This window comes from Peromyscus leucopus, chromosome 12, assembly GCF_004664715.2.
Source record: "Peromyscus leucopus breed LL Stock chromosome 12, UCI_PerLeu_2.1, whole genome shotgun sequence".
NCBI lineage: Eukaryota > Metazoa > Chordata > Mammalia > Rodentia > Cricetidae > Peromyscus > Peromyscus leucopus.
In genome coordinates this window covers 13,059,654-13,080,069 of record NC_051073.1, presented here as the reverse complement: position 1 = coordinate 13,080,069, position 20,416 = coordinate 13,059,654, and the positions used below count along the sequence as shown (strand labels likewise).

Genomic DNA, 20,416 nt, shown 5'->3' with positions numbered 1-20,416 from the left:
TGCAAATGGTGAGCATTCTACAGTTAGTGTAAGAATGGATTACTTTTTGAGATTACAACCTTAGAGTGTTTATATATAAAGCACATGCTTAAGTTTATTCCAATCATGTACCTAAGGTGTGAAATCAGTCTAGTTCCCCATCAATGAATGGATGGGTGGATGGGTGAATGAATGAATGAATGAATGAATAATGATATTCATTATTCACTATTCAGCAACAGAAAGAACATAATGTTATAGAAAAATAGAAGTAGGCAGCATTAAGCAAAATAAAATAGAAACAAAAACACCATATTTGTATGTAGAGACTCTAAAAACATCATATTTTAAATAGACTAGTAATTGCACAGGTTATGAAGTGGGAGGTGAATGGATAAAGGTAAGCTAAAGCTGACCATTTTATGTCTTCTGTGGGTGTCCAACACTGGATTTCACGAACTTGCACAATTAATATATTTTTTTTTATCAAAAATAAATTTTAAAAAATAAAAATGTGTAAGCTCTACAATTCTTCTGTGTGCAATACCTTGGAAGCTGATCTTGTATTATTCTTGATGTCTGTGGGGGAAGAATGCATTTTTAACATTTTAGAGTTGGCACTCCACAACCCCAGGTAGTTATAGTTTTTGCAAAATGTAGCATGGAGAGATACTGTTCTGCTGACCTCTTGCCGGTGCAAATGCATATAGAAATATGGTTAAAGTAATTTGTGATGTTTTCTGTAATTTTGTGTGATGTGCACAAAAGCATGAGGTATTCCTCTTATTATGGGTAAGGTCTACTTCCTTCTGCCCCTTTCCATTACAGTGATATAGAAACCACAAATTCAGTTTGTCTTGAGTCGCAGATATTCTATGGGTTAAATAGCCCAGACTTCCCCCTGTGGCACTTCAAGATGGAATCCTATTAGACTTTATGAGATTATCTTTGCCTGCAGAAATTTACATTAGTTATGAATTGTGTTCTTTCTAACATTCAGCAGTTGGAAAACAGCTGGGCTGTTTTCTGGGCTACAGCTGTCTACCAGAATTCTTCAGATACAATGGAGCAAAGAAAAAAATCACTCAGTGCATGTAATTTTTCCCTTCTCAATAAAACACTTTATCTCCCCAAATTATGGACGTGAGTAAAGACACATAGGAGCCGTTGCCATAACAGTCTGTGGCTGGTGGATCACTTTGCCTCATTGATAGAGCACACTCACCATGAAATACAGACGTTAAATCATTATAATCAAATCAGCATTTCAACTCCAGTCCCTCTCATCTAATTCTAATTTATCATAAACAGTGTGATTAGGAAGTGATGAGTGACTCTCAGACCCTTTGCTGTGATGATACCTAATTTGTATTCCATGGAAAGATAGTCTCAGAAGCCAATAACATATTCAAATTGTGATTTGAGTTTTCTAAATAAATACTTATCCAGATGATGCATATTAATAATTCAATGCCCACACACTCTCAAGGTGTTATGCTTCACTGGAGAATTGACTAGCATTAAAATGACATGGTATTGGTCCTCTAGCACCGAGAGATTTGATGACGGGTTGGTATACTAACTTCTTACTCTTGCAGTCCTGGAGGACAGAAGGGCAAACAGTGACCTTAGGAACTGATGGATAATAGGGTTGAGAAGGAGCAATGGTACAGTAGCAGAGAGGAGAGCTTTTAATCCAGATATTGAGCTCAAGAAAGGGAACCTCTCCAAGTACAGTGCTGAGGTCCTCCTAATGACGGCGATGGATCCTTTTCATTCACCCCTATTAATGCAATGGAAAGTTGAATGCCTATGTCCTATAGAACACTCAAGTTCAGCCGAGCTGACTTTAAGTCAGCTCTGTATATTTAATTAATCTAGAGTTAGCTACAATTATCTATTATCTTAGACAAAGCCCTACTCCCTTACCAAAAAAAAAAAAAAAAAAAAAAAAAAAAAAAAAAAAAAAAAAAGCAAGGAGTGACTGTCTCACACACAGGGAGACGAGCACTTTGAAGTCATGGTGAAATGTGAAAACACAGTACTATAGTTTGGGTCTGGAGTATTCCCAAAGCCCATGTGTTAAAAGCTTCTTCCTTGGTTTGATGCGATTGGATATTTGAGACTTTTCAGTGGTATGATTCAATAAATGGAAGTTGGGATGTGCCCTTGGAGGCAATACTGTGACCCAGCCTCCCTCAACCCCACCCCTGCACCCTGTCCTCCATCTCCTTCTTTCTTTCCTGGGTACCATGATGGAGCAGAGGTAACAGGCCTTCTTGACTACATACTCTGCTCACTATATACTGTGCTGCCTCGGACTCAAAACTACCAGAGAAAGTAACTCTTTTGAATGGAACCTGGAAGTATAGATCATGATAAGCCCTTTCTCTTACTAAGTTAGGGGTATCCAGGTTTGTGCTACACTAATGGAAATGACTAACACATAAGATCCAAGAAATGCTGGGACAGAGCCTTGTGTGGCATCTCGTGCTCCTGGGTGATGGTGGACTGACTGCAGCCCACCTGAAGGACGATGGAGTTGTGCTAGCTGCGGCTGTCACTGTCATGAGTTAGTGAGGGATTCCTTATTGCAAGCTTAAGAGCAAAATCCAGAATTTGAAGTGCTGTTCAAATTCATATGATTTTCACAATAAATTAAGTTTATCTTTAACTTATAGGACGCATATATAATGAACATTATACACATGTATCATATGCCACTTAAATCATGTTCAACCCATCATAGTCTCAAACCTGCATTGTTTCTTCACAGGGCAAACACTAAAATCCTTTCTTACAGCTTTTGAAGATATAGATTGGACAATTGCTGTCTGCCCATTTGAAAAGCCTGTAAATGCCTGCGTTTGTGTCGTTAGCCTGGGAAGAATGGCTGTTTGGACATACAGCTATGAACTCTTCTTCTCTGATGTCTGTCCATGGGGCTAGTTCCTTTCCAGTCTCACTCTTCCCTGTGGCTGCCAGGGCTGTTTCCTCTCAAGGTTATCAAATTGAGGCCAGCAAATTTCTAAGCCCGACATTCTTTCAATTTACCTATGATCTAAAAATGCACAATTTATTTTTTAATGTTTATTTTTATTTTTAATGTATTGTTATTATTACTATTATTTATTATTATTATGTGTGTGTGTATGTGTGATGTGTGTGATCACAGCTGTGAGTGCTGTGGAGCTTGTGTGGAGATCAAAGGACAACTCCTTAGAGTTGGTTTTCTTTTTCCACTGTGGGTTGTAGGGATCAGACTCAGCCTTGCTCAGCCAGCACATTGACCCCCTGAGATATCTCACAGGCACTGTTTTTGCTTTGGAGATAGGATCTCACTATGCTTCTCTGGCTAGCCTTGGGCTCAAGCCCATTCTGCTTTGAGCCCCTGAGTAACCGGGATCATAGGGGTATGATAAATGTTCATATCTATCGTGCCTATAGGGAATGTCTGTTTGCCTTCCTTTTATTACAACCATTTCCAGATTTCTAAGATCTGTATCAGATATAAGTCCTAGCCCCAGTCTCCCAAACTCGATAAAAAGCAGCTCTGAGGATTTTGACTGAAATGACATGGAACTGACAGAGAGTCCTAGAAGAACTGGAAAAGTCGAGTATTATTGACATCACTACACTATCCCACCCACAGAAGGATGCCAGCCTCTCTTCCCCTCTGATCCTGATGTGTGGTCTGGATATGAAGTGTCCTCATAGGCATGTGTGTTAGAGCCTAGGTACCCAGTTGGTGGTGCTATTTTGGCACTTTCTGGGAATTTGAGGTGGGGCCTAACTGGAGGAAAGTTGCCACTAGGAACAGGTCCTTGAAGGTATATTATCCTTGACCCTGCCTGTCTCCTCTCTGCTTCCTGCCAATGAGCAGTGAGGAAGATTCTTTGTCACACACACACACACTCTTCTACTCATGAGATTTTTGCCCAAGCATAGTGGGCCATGCAATCAGGTGTTTTGGTCACAGTGACACAAAAGTAAATAATACTATTGAACTTTTATGTGTTTGTATTGCTCCATAAATGTCAAGCAGATATGGAGTTGCTTGCTATTTACTTCGAGTCTTTTGTTGGAAGCAGATGAATGATGAGATGGAAGCCTGGACATTCTGCACACAAGACAAGTACTCTACTGTTGAGTTATAACTCATCTCTCTTATGGCCCCAGGGTATTTGTTTGGGGTGTTTATTTACATACAGTGAGGATTCCTAGTATGTGTGGCTGGCATAAACAGTCCACTAATTTTGGTACACAGATTGTGAAATTTTCTTGTTAGTTTAAAAAAAGTCTTTGTATTACCAGTCACATCATTCATAAATGGCAATAGTTTTTGCCTTTTCAATTATTTTACCATCTGTGGGTCATAATGATTAAGATATTCGGTACAATGCTGAGTAGCCACAGTGACCGGCAGGTTTCTCTACTGCTGGCTTTAAAGGAAGGCATCCAATTTCATACCACTAAGCATGGGAATTAATACAATATAATTTGACATTATGAAGATAATCTATTAACCAAAATTTCCCCTCTATCCTTAGTTTTCTAAGTGTTTTAATAATGTGGAATTTTTTTTTTAACAATTCCTATTACTTTTGAGATTTATTTACTTACAACAAAGTCTCCTGAAGCCAGGGTGTCTCTGAACTCTTCATAGCTGAAGATGACTTTGAACTCCTGACCCTTCTGTCTCCACCTCCCAAATGCTGGCGTTACAGGTATGTACCACCCCACTTGGGTTAGGCAGTGCTGGAGATCCAAGTGAGGGCCTTGTGCATGTTAGTCAAGCTCCCTAGCCACTGTGCAACACGCCCAGCCCTTGAGTTCAGTTTTAGAATAACTCTTCAGGAAGCCTTCAGGACATCCTTAGGTGTGAAGGATGTGTGAAGCCTGCTCCTCCATCCTGTCAGTTTTTCAGCTCTCCCTCCCACAGCAGGCTAGGCAGTCAGCTTAGAGCTCTTGCTACCCACCAGCTCCTAAGTAACACATGAGCAGACCAGTGTTTGATTGCTGGCTTCATCCCGGAGCATGGTGTGGGCCTCTGAATAGTTGGGAGTGCATTTGCACAAATAATTTGTTGATACTATGTCCTAGAAACTTGACTTATTTTTTCTTAAAGCAAATTATATTTATGATCAGTGGACTTCATATACAAAGGCAACTAGAGTAGATAATAAATTTGACTGAAAAGTTTCATTTATTAAAATTCATATTTCCTGTTAATACAATAATCCCCAATACATAATCGTGTCTTTTGGGAGACATCTACTTTCTTCTTTGATAAAACAGAAATTATTGTTATATTTTCAATCAGGTTCATCTTTATTTTAACATCGTCTGTTTGTTGCTGTTTTTCATCATGGTGCTATTATTAAAACAAAAATGAAACTTTCCCTGTTAGTATTTTTTTTTTAATCAACTCGACAAAAGGTAGAGTCACCTAGAAAAAGGGAACTTTAACTGAAGAATTGCCTCCAACAGAGTGACCCATGGACACATCTGTAGAGCATTTCACAGATTAGAGGTTGATCTGGGAAGGCCAAGCCCAATGGGAATGGTGCCACTTCTGGACTGGTGTTCTTGGGTTGTACAAGAAAGCAGGCTGAGCAAGCCATGGTGAGCAAAGCCATCCCATTATGGTCCCTGTTTCAGTACCTGCCTCCAGGTTCCCGTCTTCACTTCCCTCTATGATGGACTGTGTAAGCCAGATCAACTCTTTCCTCGCTGAAGGTGCTTCTGCTTGTGGGGTTTATCACAGTAATAGAAAACAAACTAGAATACCCAGCAACTTTTTGCTCGGTGCTTACTTTTCAGTTATTTCTCTCATTGCTGAAATGAAAGCATTTTCATTTCAGTTTAAACGCTGTTCTTTACTGATGCAAAAGTCTCCTGAGTTTAATTAGCATCCTCAACTACTTAATGATCACAGAACCACAAATGTCACTTGAAAATGTAAAACCTTTATCTTTTAGCTCCCTTTTGCTTTCATGCGTGGCATGGCCCTAAAAATCACAGTAGTGGTATTTATTAGCTGTCTTTGTGAAATTGTGGGTAATACATCTTTCACATTTCATTGAGAAGAAAAGAAACCAAGTCCCACCAGGATCTCCAATATTAGTTCTTTCTGTGGGACTTTTTTTTTCTATTAGATGATGTGTTTGGACTGGTCTACATTTTACAGTGGAGGACTGGAAAAGCAAAATCCTATTTTTGAGTTAGAGATTTAAGCCCTACATCGGATGTTTTGGCTGACACTCTCAGCCGATCTGGCTCACATTTAAGATCGTACAATTATTTTTTTCTGATGTGACAGAGTGTCTTTATTTTCAGTAAGAAAATTTTAGTTTTTAGTTTGCCACGGTGGAAAGCAATAAATAGCGACTAAGTAAGACCCTGTGTTCCCTTGGATTCTTCCATTTCTAAAGAGTACTCTGCAAACCACAGCTTTGCCCTTCTAGGGAGTGCCAGTCGGTGCAGCATCTCCATTCCTATCCATCGGGTGTCTGTCTTGCCTTCTCTGTAGGGGAGTTGCTGAATGATGTGTATGAATAAATTTGATGGGAAATTCCTTATTTTTCAAATGAACCCAAATTCTCATTTTTTTTTTCTCTTTAGCATAGAGAGGCTTCTAAACTCCAAGTGGCTGCTCATATTATCAAAAATCTCTTAAATATAGAAAAAACTATTAGGTCATGGAGTCTATCCAAAGTGTCCCACATAATCCCCAGTCGCAGAGTGTACATTCTGATTTTTCATCTATGGAATACTCTTGTATTTATCTCCATTTGAGGAAAATGGAGATTATTTTACACTCTACATTCTGAGTGGTATCTAAGATTGTGTCCACACTACATAAAGCCGGATGTCTACTTTTACCATGGAATGCAGAATTACTTCATTTTAATTTGAGGAGGCATAGCCAATAAGAGTCTATTAACAACAATTCACCTTTTATCGGACCCATGGTTTTCTGTCTTTGAGTCCAAGCTTAACTTTCCCCTCCAGCTACTTTGCACAAGATGAGTTTGGCCAAGAGAGCATTTCCTTGCTTCTATCTTTGGCTGTGTGTGCAGGAGTCTCTCTGTCTGGAAGGAATTTCCCTTCATTCACTGTTCATTTGTGTAAACATGTACCCCTCCTTCAAAACTCTTATCAAATGCCATTTATGAAGCTCTCTCTAAACATCTCACTGTAAACACACACACTCTCTCACTGTCACACACACACACACACACACACACACACAAGTTTTAAAAAAGCAACACATCTCTCTCTCCTCAGCTGTGATTGCTACAGTAGCAGAGGGAGGCCCCAGGAAGAAGGCCCCACAGACCTTATTTATCCTGTTTACAGACATTACAGAAGGCCCTAAGTTATCTTCTGAGATAACTCTCCCTCACTCCTTTTAAAATTTACTTAAAACTAAACCAACATCTTTATTTTGAAAATAAGCTATGAAGTTAAAACCAATTTATAGAATTATTCAAGACAATATTCTATTATCTCAATTGTTTTCTTTTTTGCTACTTTTCTGATAATATAAAAGTTTAACTTTCTGTTAAGATGGTTCAAACTATTTAACAGTATATATGCCCAGATGCTAGAGAAAGAGGAAGCATAGTTTTTGAATTCCAAGCCAGAAATGTTGGCAAACATGTTCACGAAAGAACTCTTGTGAGCATTCTGAGAACTGATCTCCCCACCCCCCATTTCCCCACTACAGCATAACAGAAAAAAAAAAAAAAAAAAAGCTTGGGTGGAGTTGAGAGCTCTTTTCAAATGTAAAACAATCAGTGGAAATCCTGAAAATGTATCCTCCTTCATCCAGTGGGAAAAACACTTTAAAGTTATTTTTTTTCCCTAAGAATTGTTTAGCAAGAGATTTACTCAGAAGTTTCTATTTTTGACAGAAAGTTCAGTTTTAACTGCCTGAAATATAATGCCATCTGTGTTTACTTTTCCCTTCTAAAACACAATTTCTTTTTCCTCTGTGCACATAACAATCACATGACTCTAATAACCCAGATAAATGTGTTGATCAGAAAGGTGTAAATTTCATTTTTTGAATTTAAGCCACAGAAAGCATATCTTCAAATTACAATTTTTTAAGATATTCTGGTTAATAGTTAAGTCCACAATATTTATCTCCCTCTGAGAGGGAGTGTGGAGTTGAGACACTGGGCACAGTGAACACTGGGATGCAGTGAGTGCACAGATGGAAGCCTCAGGGCCTCAGGACCAAAGAATCCCAGACTTACTCATTCATACTCATCACTGGTTCCACTCACACATCTACCTGGCATTCAGAAATCACTGCAAATCATTGCAAATTGTTCATCAGAAGCTTTGTGTTATCTATGGTCTATGAAGTGATCTATAATCATAAAAATCATTATAGATTAATATTTGAGTTACCCTATTTCTGTAAAAAAAATTATGCTGATAGGCAATTAATTGCTTTCCTAATGAATTTTCCATAAGGAAAAATTCAGAAATTTTACTTAGTTTATATTTTATTGAATATTTGATTTCCACTTAAAACTACTAAATCTTTCATATTTTAAATTTCATCCTGGCATTTCTTTGATAGCTAATAGTCTCCAAGAACATCCCCAAATATTTTCGGAGTGAGGTCTATAGTCAAACAGAACTCTAATATCAGAGCTAACATGGATTCTAGAAAGTTTCTGTGACATGTCGCCCTTTCAAGAAAAGGGGAGGATTTTGTTGTGGAGCATCTCAATGGACATGTTCTCAGAGCAGCTGGGCCTGTGGGAACTAGCCCAACACTCCCTGTTTCCTCTTGAGCCTTCAAAAGGCAGAGTTAAGCAGAACTACATGAGAATGGAAGAGTTCCTCCCACTCCACCTGTGTGCACATGGAAAAGGAAAGTAGCACAGGGTAGAGCCTGGACCACTGCTCACAGCTGAGAGGGATCCCCAGGAGATGCTCACTGCAGGGAGACCATTTCTACCTGCTCTTGGTTTTTCACTTGTCAGCTTGACAGGCAGAGGAACTGCAAGCCCACACTTAGGAAATAATTTTCTGGCCTTTCAACCCGAAGGCAGGCTTTACCTCCATTGTCCTCTGCTCAGAAGCAGCACTAAAATATGTTTTTAATCCCATACAGGTCACACTTAATACCATCTGTACTTTATGTGTGTGTAAGGTATATATATATAACTCATGCCTACCTTCATTTAGGTTCCAAATTTATTTCTCTGAGTTGTCTTTTATACATTATGTAAATAACTGAGATTTCTTACTGCAGTTGTTTTCTTTATCCACAACCTCTCCTTTTCCTTAACTAGTGGATATATTAGACAATTCAGGGCATGGTTGGTAAAATACGCTGGTCATAATTAAATAACAAATGTTAGCTTATACATCTCAACACAGGAGACAAAAGTATATCATAAAAGTGTTATCAATAACATGATTACTTAAGGCATTACTATAATACACACAAGAAACAATGAAATAATCCCTTTAAAACTCTCTTCTAATAGAGGTAATTTTTATTAATTTATACATCTGTCAACTAATATGATACATGAGGTGTTAATGCATGATTAAATCTCTAGTAAAGATTTTAAATCAATCGTGTGTGTATGCGTGTGCATGTGCGTGTGTGTGTGTGTGTGTGCGTGTGTGTGTGTGTGTGTGTGTGTGTGTGTGTGTGTGTGGTGTGTGTGTGTGTGTGTGTGTGTGTGTGTGTGTGTGTGTGTGTGTGTGTGTGTGTGTGATGAAATCTCATGCAGTAGCCGAGACCGGACTGGAACTAATTATGTTACCTTGACTGGCTTCAAACCTATGGCAATCCCTCTGGCTCAGCCTCCCTAGTGCTAGAATTAGAGGCAGGGGCCACCGTCTTTTGCACCACCCTTCACTCTCTTGTCTGTCCTTGTAACTCAGTGTTACTTGAAAGAGTAACTTGACTAAAGGAAGAAGAGCACTGTTCAAGCGCGCTACTCACGAGAGAATGTTCCCAATGTAGGCATAGTAGGAACAGCAGTAGGGTGTACTTCCATCACAGCAGTAAGATCTGCAGTCTTTGCCACACTGAGCAAGGCAATTCTCTACAAAGCAAAAGGAGAGCGGTTGAAGTTGTGAAGTCACAGTTTAAGGAAAAATTATTCTGCTTGTGTCTCAATCAGTCAACCAGTTTTTAGCACATAGACATGTTCATTTTCACACTCTAAATTCCAAAACGCTTCCGAGGGTCTAAATTGGCCTTTCTCCCCAATAGACTCCAAGCTGGTAGAAATAAAACCCTTCTTCCCAAGTCCCTGCTCTGGACACTGTAATGTAGATGGCTTTGGGTGAACAAGATTATGATGACAGGGATGTATCAACTCATCAGTCAATAAAGTGGCCAATGGAGTTCTTATCATAGTTTCTAAACAACAAAGCTTCCTGACTTTAGAGTGTTGATTCTCTAATAACCTCGATTAATGGAAATTGACAGAGGTGATGCCAACAATGATCCTTGAAAACTAATGTGTATATTTGTCATGGTAATTTCTTAATGCTTTTCCTTTTATGTTGTTATTTGTTAACTCTATAATTATAGTTCCTATATATACAATTACATAGTTTAGTCTGCAGACTGTCCATCCATTAGGCTTGGAAGATAATGAGTTGGGTACAGATGTTCATAGAAATAACTTGTAAACTTAGAGTTTAGTTAATGTCATATTGAAGAATCAATAAACAATAAAACAACACAATGTGATGCAGGAAATTTCTGATTAAAAGGATATGTTGGACCTAATATGACCACATTGCTTTTTCTTGTGTGCTCTTCAACAAGAAAATTCACACAAAAATATTTAATAAGAATCACACTGACCTTAAAGAGCTTTTTGTTCCACCTAAATGATTTCTTTCTCAGTGTAGAATTAACACTGAGCTTTAACAAACAGTAAACATTATGGTAGATGTGTTTTGGGTACATATTTTAAAAACCACTGTAGTCCCACAATTTATACTGTATATTCAAGAATTTCAAAATAAGGCATTTTCAATTCAGCTCCTAAAAATAATGTCAATTGTATGGTATAGATTATATGAAGTTTTTGGTTTCCTATCAAAGTTTCAATATTGAAAGTACAAAGTATTATCTTTTTTTTTAAAATCACATGTTATCTTATTGCTTTCTCTAAAAAAGGAAACATTAGCCCGGTGGTGGTGGTGGTGGTGGTGGTGGTGGTGGTGGTGCACACCTTTGATCCCAGCACTCGGGAGGCAGAGCCAGGTGGATCTCTGTGAGTTCGAGGCCAGCCTGGTCTGCAGAGTGAGATCCAAGACAGGTACCAAAACTACACAGAGAAACCCTGTCTCAAAAACCAAAAAAAAAAAAAAAAAAAAAAAAAAAAAAAAGAAAGAAATTTTAGAGCGCTTTTAAGTCAGGTATTCCTAAAATATTATCCAAATGGGATATATCCTGTCTGGCATTGTTAATTAATGTTTTTGTTTATTTGTTGTTGTTGTTTTTGTGTGTGTGAAGCAAATGAGAAAAGTCATATTTTCTTCCTGTATTTTATTTTATTTCTATATCACAGATCAACAAAATGAACTTTAAAGGTTTCCACTTGACTGGAGAGGGAAATTATTTTTGCTATTTTACTTAAATCCACATGAGAAACACAATAAATCATACAGCTCCAAGAGAGAAGTTACTGCATTGCCAATAGTGTTGTCAAGGAAATGCATCATTTTTTAAACTTTGTTTGTTTTCTAGATATACCTCGATGTAGCCCAGGCTGGATTGGCTACATGAAAGCTGAAGATGACGTTTCACTCCAGATCTCTTGACTTTTCTGCATGAATGAGAGGTATTTGTCTCATCTAGGACACTCTAATTTTTTAGGCTTCCTCTTCTACAGTGTTCTTACTGAATTTCTCCAGCTTGATTTTTTGTTGTTGTTGAATTGATTCAAGAATTTAGCCAAGTCAGCTACCTCCAGAGTTTGGTAGAGACGTGCCACTGTCTAAAACGATCCAAATCATAAAGGCGAGACTCGACTACTTGTGGTGCTGGGAACAGAGACTTACAATTAAGCTTACCAGGAATTCAGTGATTCAACTGTCCCGATTGCACTAGTTACTGCTGCCATAAGGACATGGTGTTATCAAAATACTGTGAGCCAACTTTACAGGAAACCAAGCCCCAGATTTTCTAGCCAAGAAACTGAATAATTCCTGCAGCAAATATCCATGCATGTCACACACTGTTCACTATGGTGTTTTTATGGTGTTTTCTAGCTCTGTTGTCTGCTTCTCAGAACTAAACTATGGAAAACGGTAAATTTAGTAGTTTGACGAATGTACTCATGATCATAGTCCTTCCTGACTGAGGCCTCAATCAGACCTCAAAGCTTATTGTATTATCATAGTTACTTTTTCCTCATATTGAGATTAAAATGATGAAGATCATAGTTTGGACTGCACAATATGGGCTGTTTCTCCTTTGTGAAATAATGAAACAGTCCAGTTGCCCTCTGAAGATAAAACAACATCACTCCTAATATTCAACTATCCCTAAAAATGACTTCAAACTGTAGTCTAGCATTTTTTAATGAAAGGTATGATCTGGAGGTTCTCCTAGCATACTTGCCCACCCCACCTTCAGGAATGTGTATTACTGGAAATCACTATCTGGTTTAAAGTCCTTGCTTAGAAATGGCTTCTTCTAGCTATAGCCGAGGCTAAGAGAGGAAGGAAAAGGGGCTGGGGCGGGGAAGAGGCACAGCAGAAGCCACAGGCTGAGACTCTAAGGTAAAACCTTGATAGAATCCTGTCTCTGTAGCCTCAAATGGGAGTTGGACAATTATATAAACACTTCATCAGGATCTCTTTCCAAAAGTTCCTCCATGAAAAAACACAATGTGTTAAGCATGGAAGAATTTACTCTTATTGGCTTAACCAAATAGAATATGAATGTACTGCGTTTACTTTGTGCAATTTAACTAGGCCATAGTCAATGTATCCACTTAGGTAGGGTTGTGTGTGTGTGTGTGTGTGTGTGTGTGTGTGTGTGAGTGTGTGTGTGAGCTGTGAAACTATCAATTCATTTATTGAGTGTTCAGGCATCTAACCACAACCTGTGTGTCCAGTTGCATCTCTTAATTCCAAACAAACTGAACTATCCATTATTTTGGGATTACCTATTTTACCATGCAGCCTGTGCTAACACTATACCCTAATGTTTTCTTTGGTCTAGGGCTATTCCAGTCTCTAAGGGTCTTATTCCCTCAGCTTTCCTTACTCAGACTTCCTAAAGGCACATTGACTGAGCTCTTAGCCTTGCCTGTCTGTGAGGCTATTTTATTGAATGAAATAAGCATTACCCAAAGGGGCTTACTCTCTTGAAATAGCAATATGGCCACCTTCTTTGATAGCTCTAGTACAAGATTGTACCTGTTCTGTGATACATGCTTTCCCATATTAAACTGATATATGAGCTCACCTTATCACCCTCTGAAAACTCAGAGCTTGGCCTCTGCTCTGGTATCAAATGAATATGGCAACCTTAAAACAGCTTCTGATGTATGAGGTTTAGAAATTTCCATCAACTTAGCATTTCTTACATGAGACAGCAAAATAGCCTAGTGTTATCCTACAAATATTCTGTAGTTTATTAGTAATTTGGGAGAGAAAATTTTAAAGGGAAAACTGCCTAGAGAAATCCACCTAACTGCTGTCCAGTGATGTCGGTTCCCTGAACACTGGAGCAGCTGTGCATGTAGTCCTAAGAATTGGAAAAGGCAAGAGCAGGTGTGTAAAGTTGAAGCTTCTCAGCCTACCACAGGGAAGAGACTCAGAACAAGGAAATTGTGGCTCCATGAAGTTACTGAGTCAGGGCAAGAACATCATTAAAGCTTCATTGGCTTCTTGCTATTTTCTTGTGTTTGTGTTACGTTGATAAACTGAAGAGGTGGGAAGACTCCTCCCTCTCAAGAAACAAGAAGAAAGAAGCTGATGTAAAAATCAGGAACGCAGTTGATCAGGATGTGAAAATCAGGAAACGTGCCTCCAAACCGGAAAACTGTGTACAATCTAACTGTGTACAATCTAAGCAGCAGAAATGCTGCAATCACTAGAATTGGAATTATTTTCATCAACTAAGAGGCACCCCTCCTACTTGCAGTAATTTCTATATTAGAAAGTCAGCATTTCCCCTAGAGTATCTTTAATATAACGTTTAGATAGTAATTTGTTTTTCAAAATTTGCTTATTTTTGAAACAGGTCTCATATATCCTAAGGGTGGGGGGAGTTCTCAAACTAACATGCAGCTGATACAGCTGATAATCACCTGGAACTACTGATTCCCCTGCCTCCACCTTCCCAGTGCTGGGATAAAAGACATGGGCCACCACAGGTGGTTAATGCAGTGCAAGGAATTGAAGCCAAGCCTTTTTTGTTGTTGTTGTTGTTTTTGTTTATGGTAGGCAAGTACTTGATCTGCAGTGCTCAACTCTAGGCCCTAGTTTGCATCTTGATAGATTACATTTTTCTGCAAGTGAGGACTGCTTTCTGGCAGAGCTGGGGTGGGGATGGGTGGGGGGTGAGGAATTTGATTATTTTGCTGCAATAATGCAATTCAATTCTTTTGCCACAACTAACAGGGTCGACCATCTTTTCAGCTGCAGTGTCTTGGTAAGTGTGGAGGAGAAATGAACAGCTCTGCAGACTCAGAGATCAACCTATGAATCTTTGTCATTGAAAGTTAGAAACACAAGATGTTTTAAGCTCACACTCCGTGAATAGGAGAATGCAAGGAGTGAGCTTGTAATTAACTTTATACTTGAGTAAGCAGTGAAAGGCCATGTAAGGCTCCCTGTCAATCACAGAACAAGAAAACCGCTCTGCTTCATTAATTATTAGCAATTGCCACTAGGAATAATTATAAGGAGGGAAATGAGGGGCTTTGCACAAACAGGTGCTTAATCACATTTAAAAAAGAAAGAAACTCGTATTGGCCCTGGTGAAACACTCGCCCAAATCGTATAGCTCACAGCATATGATTGCTCAGTTCTTGTGGATCTTTTAAAGAATACCGGGAATGTCTAGAATATCTGAATTCTAAGAGGGAAAACTGAAGTCTTCAGAACATGAGCAGCCTGAGATGAAATGCGAAAGTCACTAATGCATTTATTTAGAATAACTTCGCCTGTAAGTTTCAAGTATTTTAAAAAGTCTCTGCTGGGCCTCCAGCAGGGTTCACTAAAGTCCTGGGTGTGTTTTTACACTAGTCTGGTTAAATCCCTTAAAGGAGAGTATCTGAGTTGTTTTGCAAACAGACAAGAAAGCAAAACAGCAGAACAGCAATGTTAAAGGAGAGGTGGGCGTTCGAGCATCCGGTGTCGCCTCCTAGAGAATCGCCTCTTTTTCTACTTTCCTGCTTTGGCCCTAAGTCCCAGGACCTCCTCTCCCTGTTCCCGCTACTACTGACCTGTGTAGACAAAGAGCAGGACCAACTTCGGAAGCAAGACCCCTGGACGCCGGGGCAGCCTCAGCGCATCCATCCAAGCCGGTGGCCCCAAGCAGCTCTGTAGGACAGACGGGTGGACCTGGTAGAAGGTGGAGTGAAGGGACAGCCAGGAAACCCAGCAGGGATGCGGAGGATACAGGGTGGTCAGGTGGAAAGGGATGTGCTCCCGAGAGCAGTGTCCAGAGCAGTCCTGGCCATGACCCCAGGCGGAGCCCTCAGGAAGCTGGCTTCGGAGAGCTGGGCGCCGGTGGTCCTTGCCTGGCTGAGCTGCCGCAGAGGCTCTTTGTCCCGCCCAAAGGTGCTGGCTCTGTCAAACAAGAGGCAGCTTCTTTGGCGTCCTTGGCCACCCAGGCTCACATTTCGTCTGTGAGGGTGGCACCAAAACGGGATGGGGGTGGGGAGGTGACGGACTCCTCCCCACTTCCCTGAGTTTTCCTCTATAGAATGACAGAGTGCTTGGCTCCATCAGGAAGGAACTTCTGAATTGTTTGGCTTTTGCTACAATTTAGCCAAACCCTCGGGACTACCATCTCCTCTGGGTCACACTTCCCATCTGCCCTGAAGCAATGGATGGAGACCTTAGCTCCCTGTCTAAACATATGAAGTTGGGAGTTTTGGGATTTAAAAGGTAATTGCCCAAAAAACGACAGTGAAGGCTTCCCAGAATGTGAAACTACAGGAATTACATGGACTCTCTGCTGAAAGCTGGTAGAAAGTATATTAATCAAATAATTGAAGCATGTCAACCAATTCAGGGGAAACAAAATGAAAAAAAGAGGTGTCTGACCACCGCCATTACTCTGGAGTTACTGTCCTATGCAATTAGGTAAGAGAAAGAAAAAAAAAAACTTAGAAAACTTGGAAACAAAGATATTAGCAAATTAGGTGTTCATATGGAGGAAACGCAACCAACACTGAAGCCTTTTTCTAAAAACAAAACGAAAGTGTTCAACACTATGCAGAAAGGGAAATAGAGGAGAATAAAGTATTTCCTTCAATAATTGTGCAAATTGAGGATGAAATAGATCTTAATATTATTGCCAACATGAAATTTTTCAGGTAAATTGGATTCCACAGCTTATATAGAAAATGAAGATGTAAGAGCAACAAAACAGCGAACAGAAAACTGGAGATATTTACAGACAATTCACTACATATGCTAATGTCATTTTCTTCTTTTTTTTAAAAATACAAAACTGATTGGAAGACATTATTTGTTAAGCATGAAATCAAGCCACTAAAATACTACTTTTGGGAAGCGACACACGCTCCAAAAGTCAAATCTATCTGCACCTTAATTTAGTCAATCTTTCTTGAAGAATTTTTACCTGTGTACATGGGCCAAAGACCAAAGGATGAGAATATACAGCACCTCTAATTACATTTTATGCCTGAGGAAAACCAAAAAGAAGAAGCCTGATCAATTCCACCCTCACCTTCAGCCAAACACATTGAAGTTTAGTGACACCATTCAAATCTACTGTAACCTGGAAAAATATTTTAATACATTTATTTTATTTAAGGGAGGGGTGCTATGTGCACATACAACCAAGGACAACTGTGTCTTCTTGCACACGTGTGTCTCAGAGAACAAACTCAGCTTGTACGGCTCTTTAGCAGGCACTTGTCTGCTGCACTATCTGTTCTAATTTTAACCTGAATTTCTCTCTGACTCTAGGCCCTTAAGTCATTAGAAGTAGATCCCCTACCCCAGAAATACTTGTCCCTACAGTTTTGTTTTTGTTTTTCTTAAGGTACAGAATAAATCACATTCGTGCGCTGGAGTAAGACTCCACAGTTTTTCACTCTTATGATTAGAACCTGGAGAAGACCTCAACACATAAAGAATTCAAGTCTTTAAAAAGGAATACACAGGTATATGGCAATTTTTGCAGAGCTGGGATATGGCCTTAGAGTCTTTGGGATGGGAAGATGACTGCCTCTAGAGATCAGATTTGCAGGGTGAGGACAGGCACCAGAGCATGGAAGATGCAATCTCTCCCACCTCTGAATGTACACGGCTCTGGAAGAGGCTGTTAGACTAGCGCTCAGAGGACCCCAACCCCAGTTCAGAAGGTCAGAGGTGGGCCTGAGAGCCTGCATTTCCAACATGATCCCTATTGAAGAAAGTGCTGTGTCAGCACCATAGTGAGAGCCACTGATTTAGAATATTCTGACACCCCACAACTCGTGTTAGTAAGAAGGTGCAATGTTGGTTGGAGGAGTTTCTCCCAGATCCTGAGAACGGAAATCCTGATATGGTTCAGAAGACTGATCAAGCCACCTTGCTTGCTAGTTCATCACAGTCCAAGAGCGTCTATCTTGCAGTACTCAAGGTACCATTAGCTTATAATATGCAAGCATATTTATGTGCAAGGGAATGAGAAAACTTACAGGCAGAAAAGTTCCTAGAAATTTAAAAAAAATTTAAAATTTAAAAATAAAAATCCAAGGAAACTATGATAAAATAGTCACAGATGAAAAGTAATTTTGATTACTAGGCCAAATGGATCAGCTTTTATAATATAGAAATACTAAAACCCCAAAGACATACAGGCCACTTCTGAGAGCTACATGCAAGCTAGAAGCAGTTTTAGAAGTGAAGAAGCCAGCATCAAATAAAGCTCTTTTTAAATCTAAGCTATAATGGCATTTCGAATTTTAGATGGTACATGGGGAGTTCCAACAGTGACCCATCTGAACATAGACAAATTTACTGTCATATAAATTTTTATACTTAATTTTCAGAAATTTACCTAAAACAGGAAAAATACAAGACAGGTAGGAGATAGTAGACTTTTATTTGCAACTTCAGGATAAGAGAGAGAGAGAGAGAGAGAGAGAGAGAGAGAGAGAGAGAGAGAGAGAGAGAGAGAGAGAGAGAATAGCAAGTGCTTTTACTCACTGAACCATCTTGCCAGTCCATAATTTTAGCTTTTAAGGGGTAAAATTGATTTTTCACGTAGGATACTCAGGCTTTGATCCTTAGCGGAGTAGAGAAAAAATATTAATCTTTTAGTCTTTTTTATATCTGAATTTCAAAGTTATCATTAACAGATCTTTTTTAAAAAAAAAAAAACCACGGAGTATAGAAGAATTTACCCTCAATAGTAATACTTTTAAAGTTTCATTTTATTCATTATTTGGTAAGGCAGCAGGAAATAAAATTAACATGTAACAAGCTATGATATTGCAGCCTAGAAATTGTAAGTACTTAGAAGCTATTTTATGTCCTTTTCACTGGTGAAGCGTTTTATATGGAGACATGAAATAGAATGGCCAACATTATTGTCCATTTGGAGGTTGAATGCATCAATTTTTAGTGTAACTGGAATGTCCATGTCTTAGGGTTTCTATTGCTGAGATAAAACACCATGACAAAAAGTGATTTAGGGAACAAAGAGTTTATTTCAGCTTACCAGTCCATATCATAGTCTGTCATGAAAGGACTTTAGGGCCGGGCGGTGGTGGCACACACCTTTAATCCCAGCACTCCGGAGGCAGAGGCAGGCAGATCTCTGTGAGTTTGAGGCCAGCCTGGGCTACCAAGTGAGTTCCAGGAAAAGGCGCAAAGCTACACAGAGAAACCCTGTCTTGAAAAACCAAAAGAAAAAAAAAAAAGAAAGAAAGGACTTTAGGACAGGAACTCAAGCAAGCAGGAACTGAGGCAGAGACCACGGGGGAGTACTGTTTACTGGCTTACTCCCCATAGCTTGCTCTGTCTGCTTTTCTGTAACACCCAGGACCACTTGTGCAGGGGTGACACCACCAGAGTAAACTGGGCTCTCCCACATCAGTCATCAAGAAAGCACATACCATACATAGGCTTGCTCATAGGCCAATCTAGTGGAGGCATTTTTTTTTAATTGAAATTTCCACTTCCAACATGGTTCTAGCTTGTCAAGTTCTTATAGAACTAGCCAGTACAGCCTACTCCTGGATGGTATCTTATTTGTGCTTGAAGCACAGAGACTGGCATGGAGAACATAATGGGATGCCTTTTTGTATTAAAACAAAACAAAACAAATTTTAGTCTACAGTGATAATCACAAATATAAATATTTCTAGGAGTGAGAGAGAACTCCTTCATTTAATTAGAACAAGTTTCCCAATCTGTATTGTAAAATGCTACAATAATTTAAATTTGGAAAGGAAAATTGGCATCCATACTCCCACAGCATTTATTCTTTATTCTTGCTTTTGTTGGGTATGTATGGTCACAGCAACCAGAAAAATAAATAATATAGCTTCATAACATGATGCTGTCACGTGTGCTTCTTGAATGCCATCCTCCTTTCCCTTTAGAAACAATATTATTTTATTCATTTACTTTGTGTGTGTAAATTTCCTGAATGAATATGCCTTTGATAAAATCATGATCTCATCTCCCTTTTCAGTTAACATTGCATCGTGAGTGGTGAGTGTGGTGGTTTGATTAAGAATAACCCCCACCTCATATATTTGAATGCTTAGTCATCAGGGAGTGGCACAAAGAGGTGTGGTCTTGGAGCTGATGTGGCCTTTCTAGAAGAAGTATGTCAATGGGAGGCAGGCTTTGGGGTTTTAAATGCTCAGAGCAGGCTCTCCCCCCCCATCTCTCTCTCTCTCCCTGCTGCCTGCCAATCCAGATGTAGAACACTCAGCTACCTATCCAGCACCATGTTTGCCTGTATGCCACCATGGTTCCCACCTTGGGGCTAATCTCTGAATGTAAGGAGGCCCCAGAGTTGCTGTGGTCATGGTGTGCTTTCACAGCAGCAGAACATTGACTAAGACAGTGAAGTTTTCCCAAATTAGAGTAGTGCTCTCATTCATTATTATCAGTAGCTATAATTGTACTCCACAAAGCTATTTTAGCATACTTCCTTAGCCCTCCCTTTAATGTGATGGTAGTCTTTGTGTATGTCAGTTTTCACTCTTGATCAGTTCAA

At 39.4% G+C, this 20,416-nt stretch overlaps 1 protein-coding gene across 1 annotated transcript in view; it reads right to left on the bottom strand.

Annotated features, from left to right (window-relative positions):
- Cyyr1 (cysteine and tyrosine rich 1) overlaps nucleotides 1-15,909 on the bottom strand; it is a 99,065-nt gene extending 83,156 nt beyond the window's left edge. The window contains exons 1-2 of the mRNA XM_028875972.2: nucleotides 15,447-15,909; nucleotides 9,965-10,067 (exon numbers count right to left, since the gene is read on the bottom strand). Of these exons, the coding sequence (XP_028731805.1) occupies nucleotides 9,965-10,067; nucleotides 15,447-15,519 (176 nt within the window). The 5' untranslated portion in view covers nucleotides 15,520-15,909. The remainder of the gene's footprint in view (nucleotides 1-9,964; nucleotides 10,068-15,446) is intronic.
- Nucleotides 15,910-20,416: the final 4,507 nt, after the last annotated feature.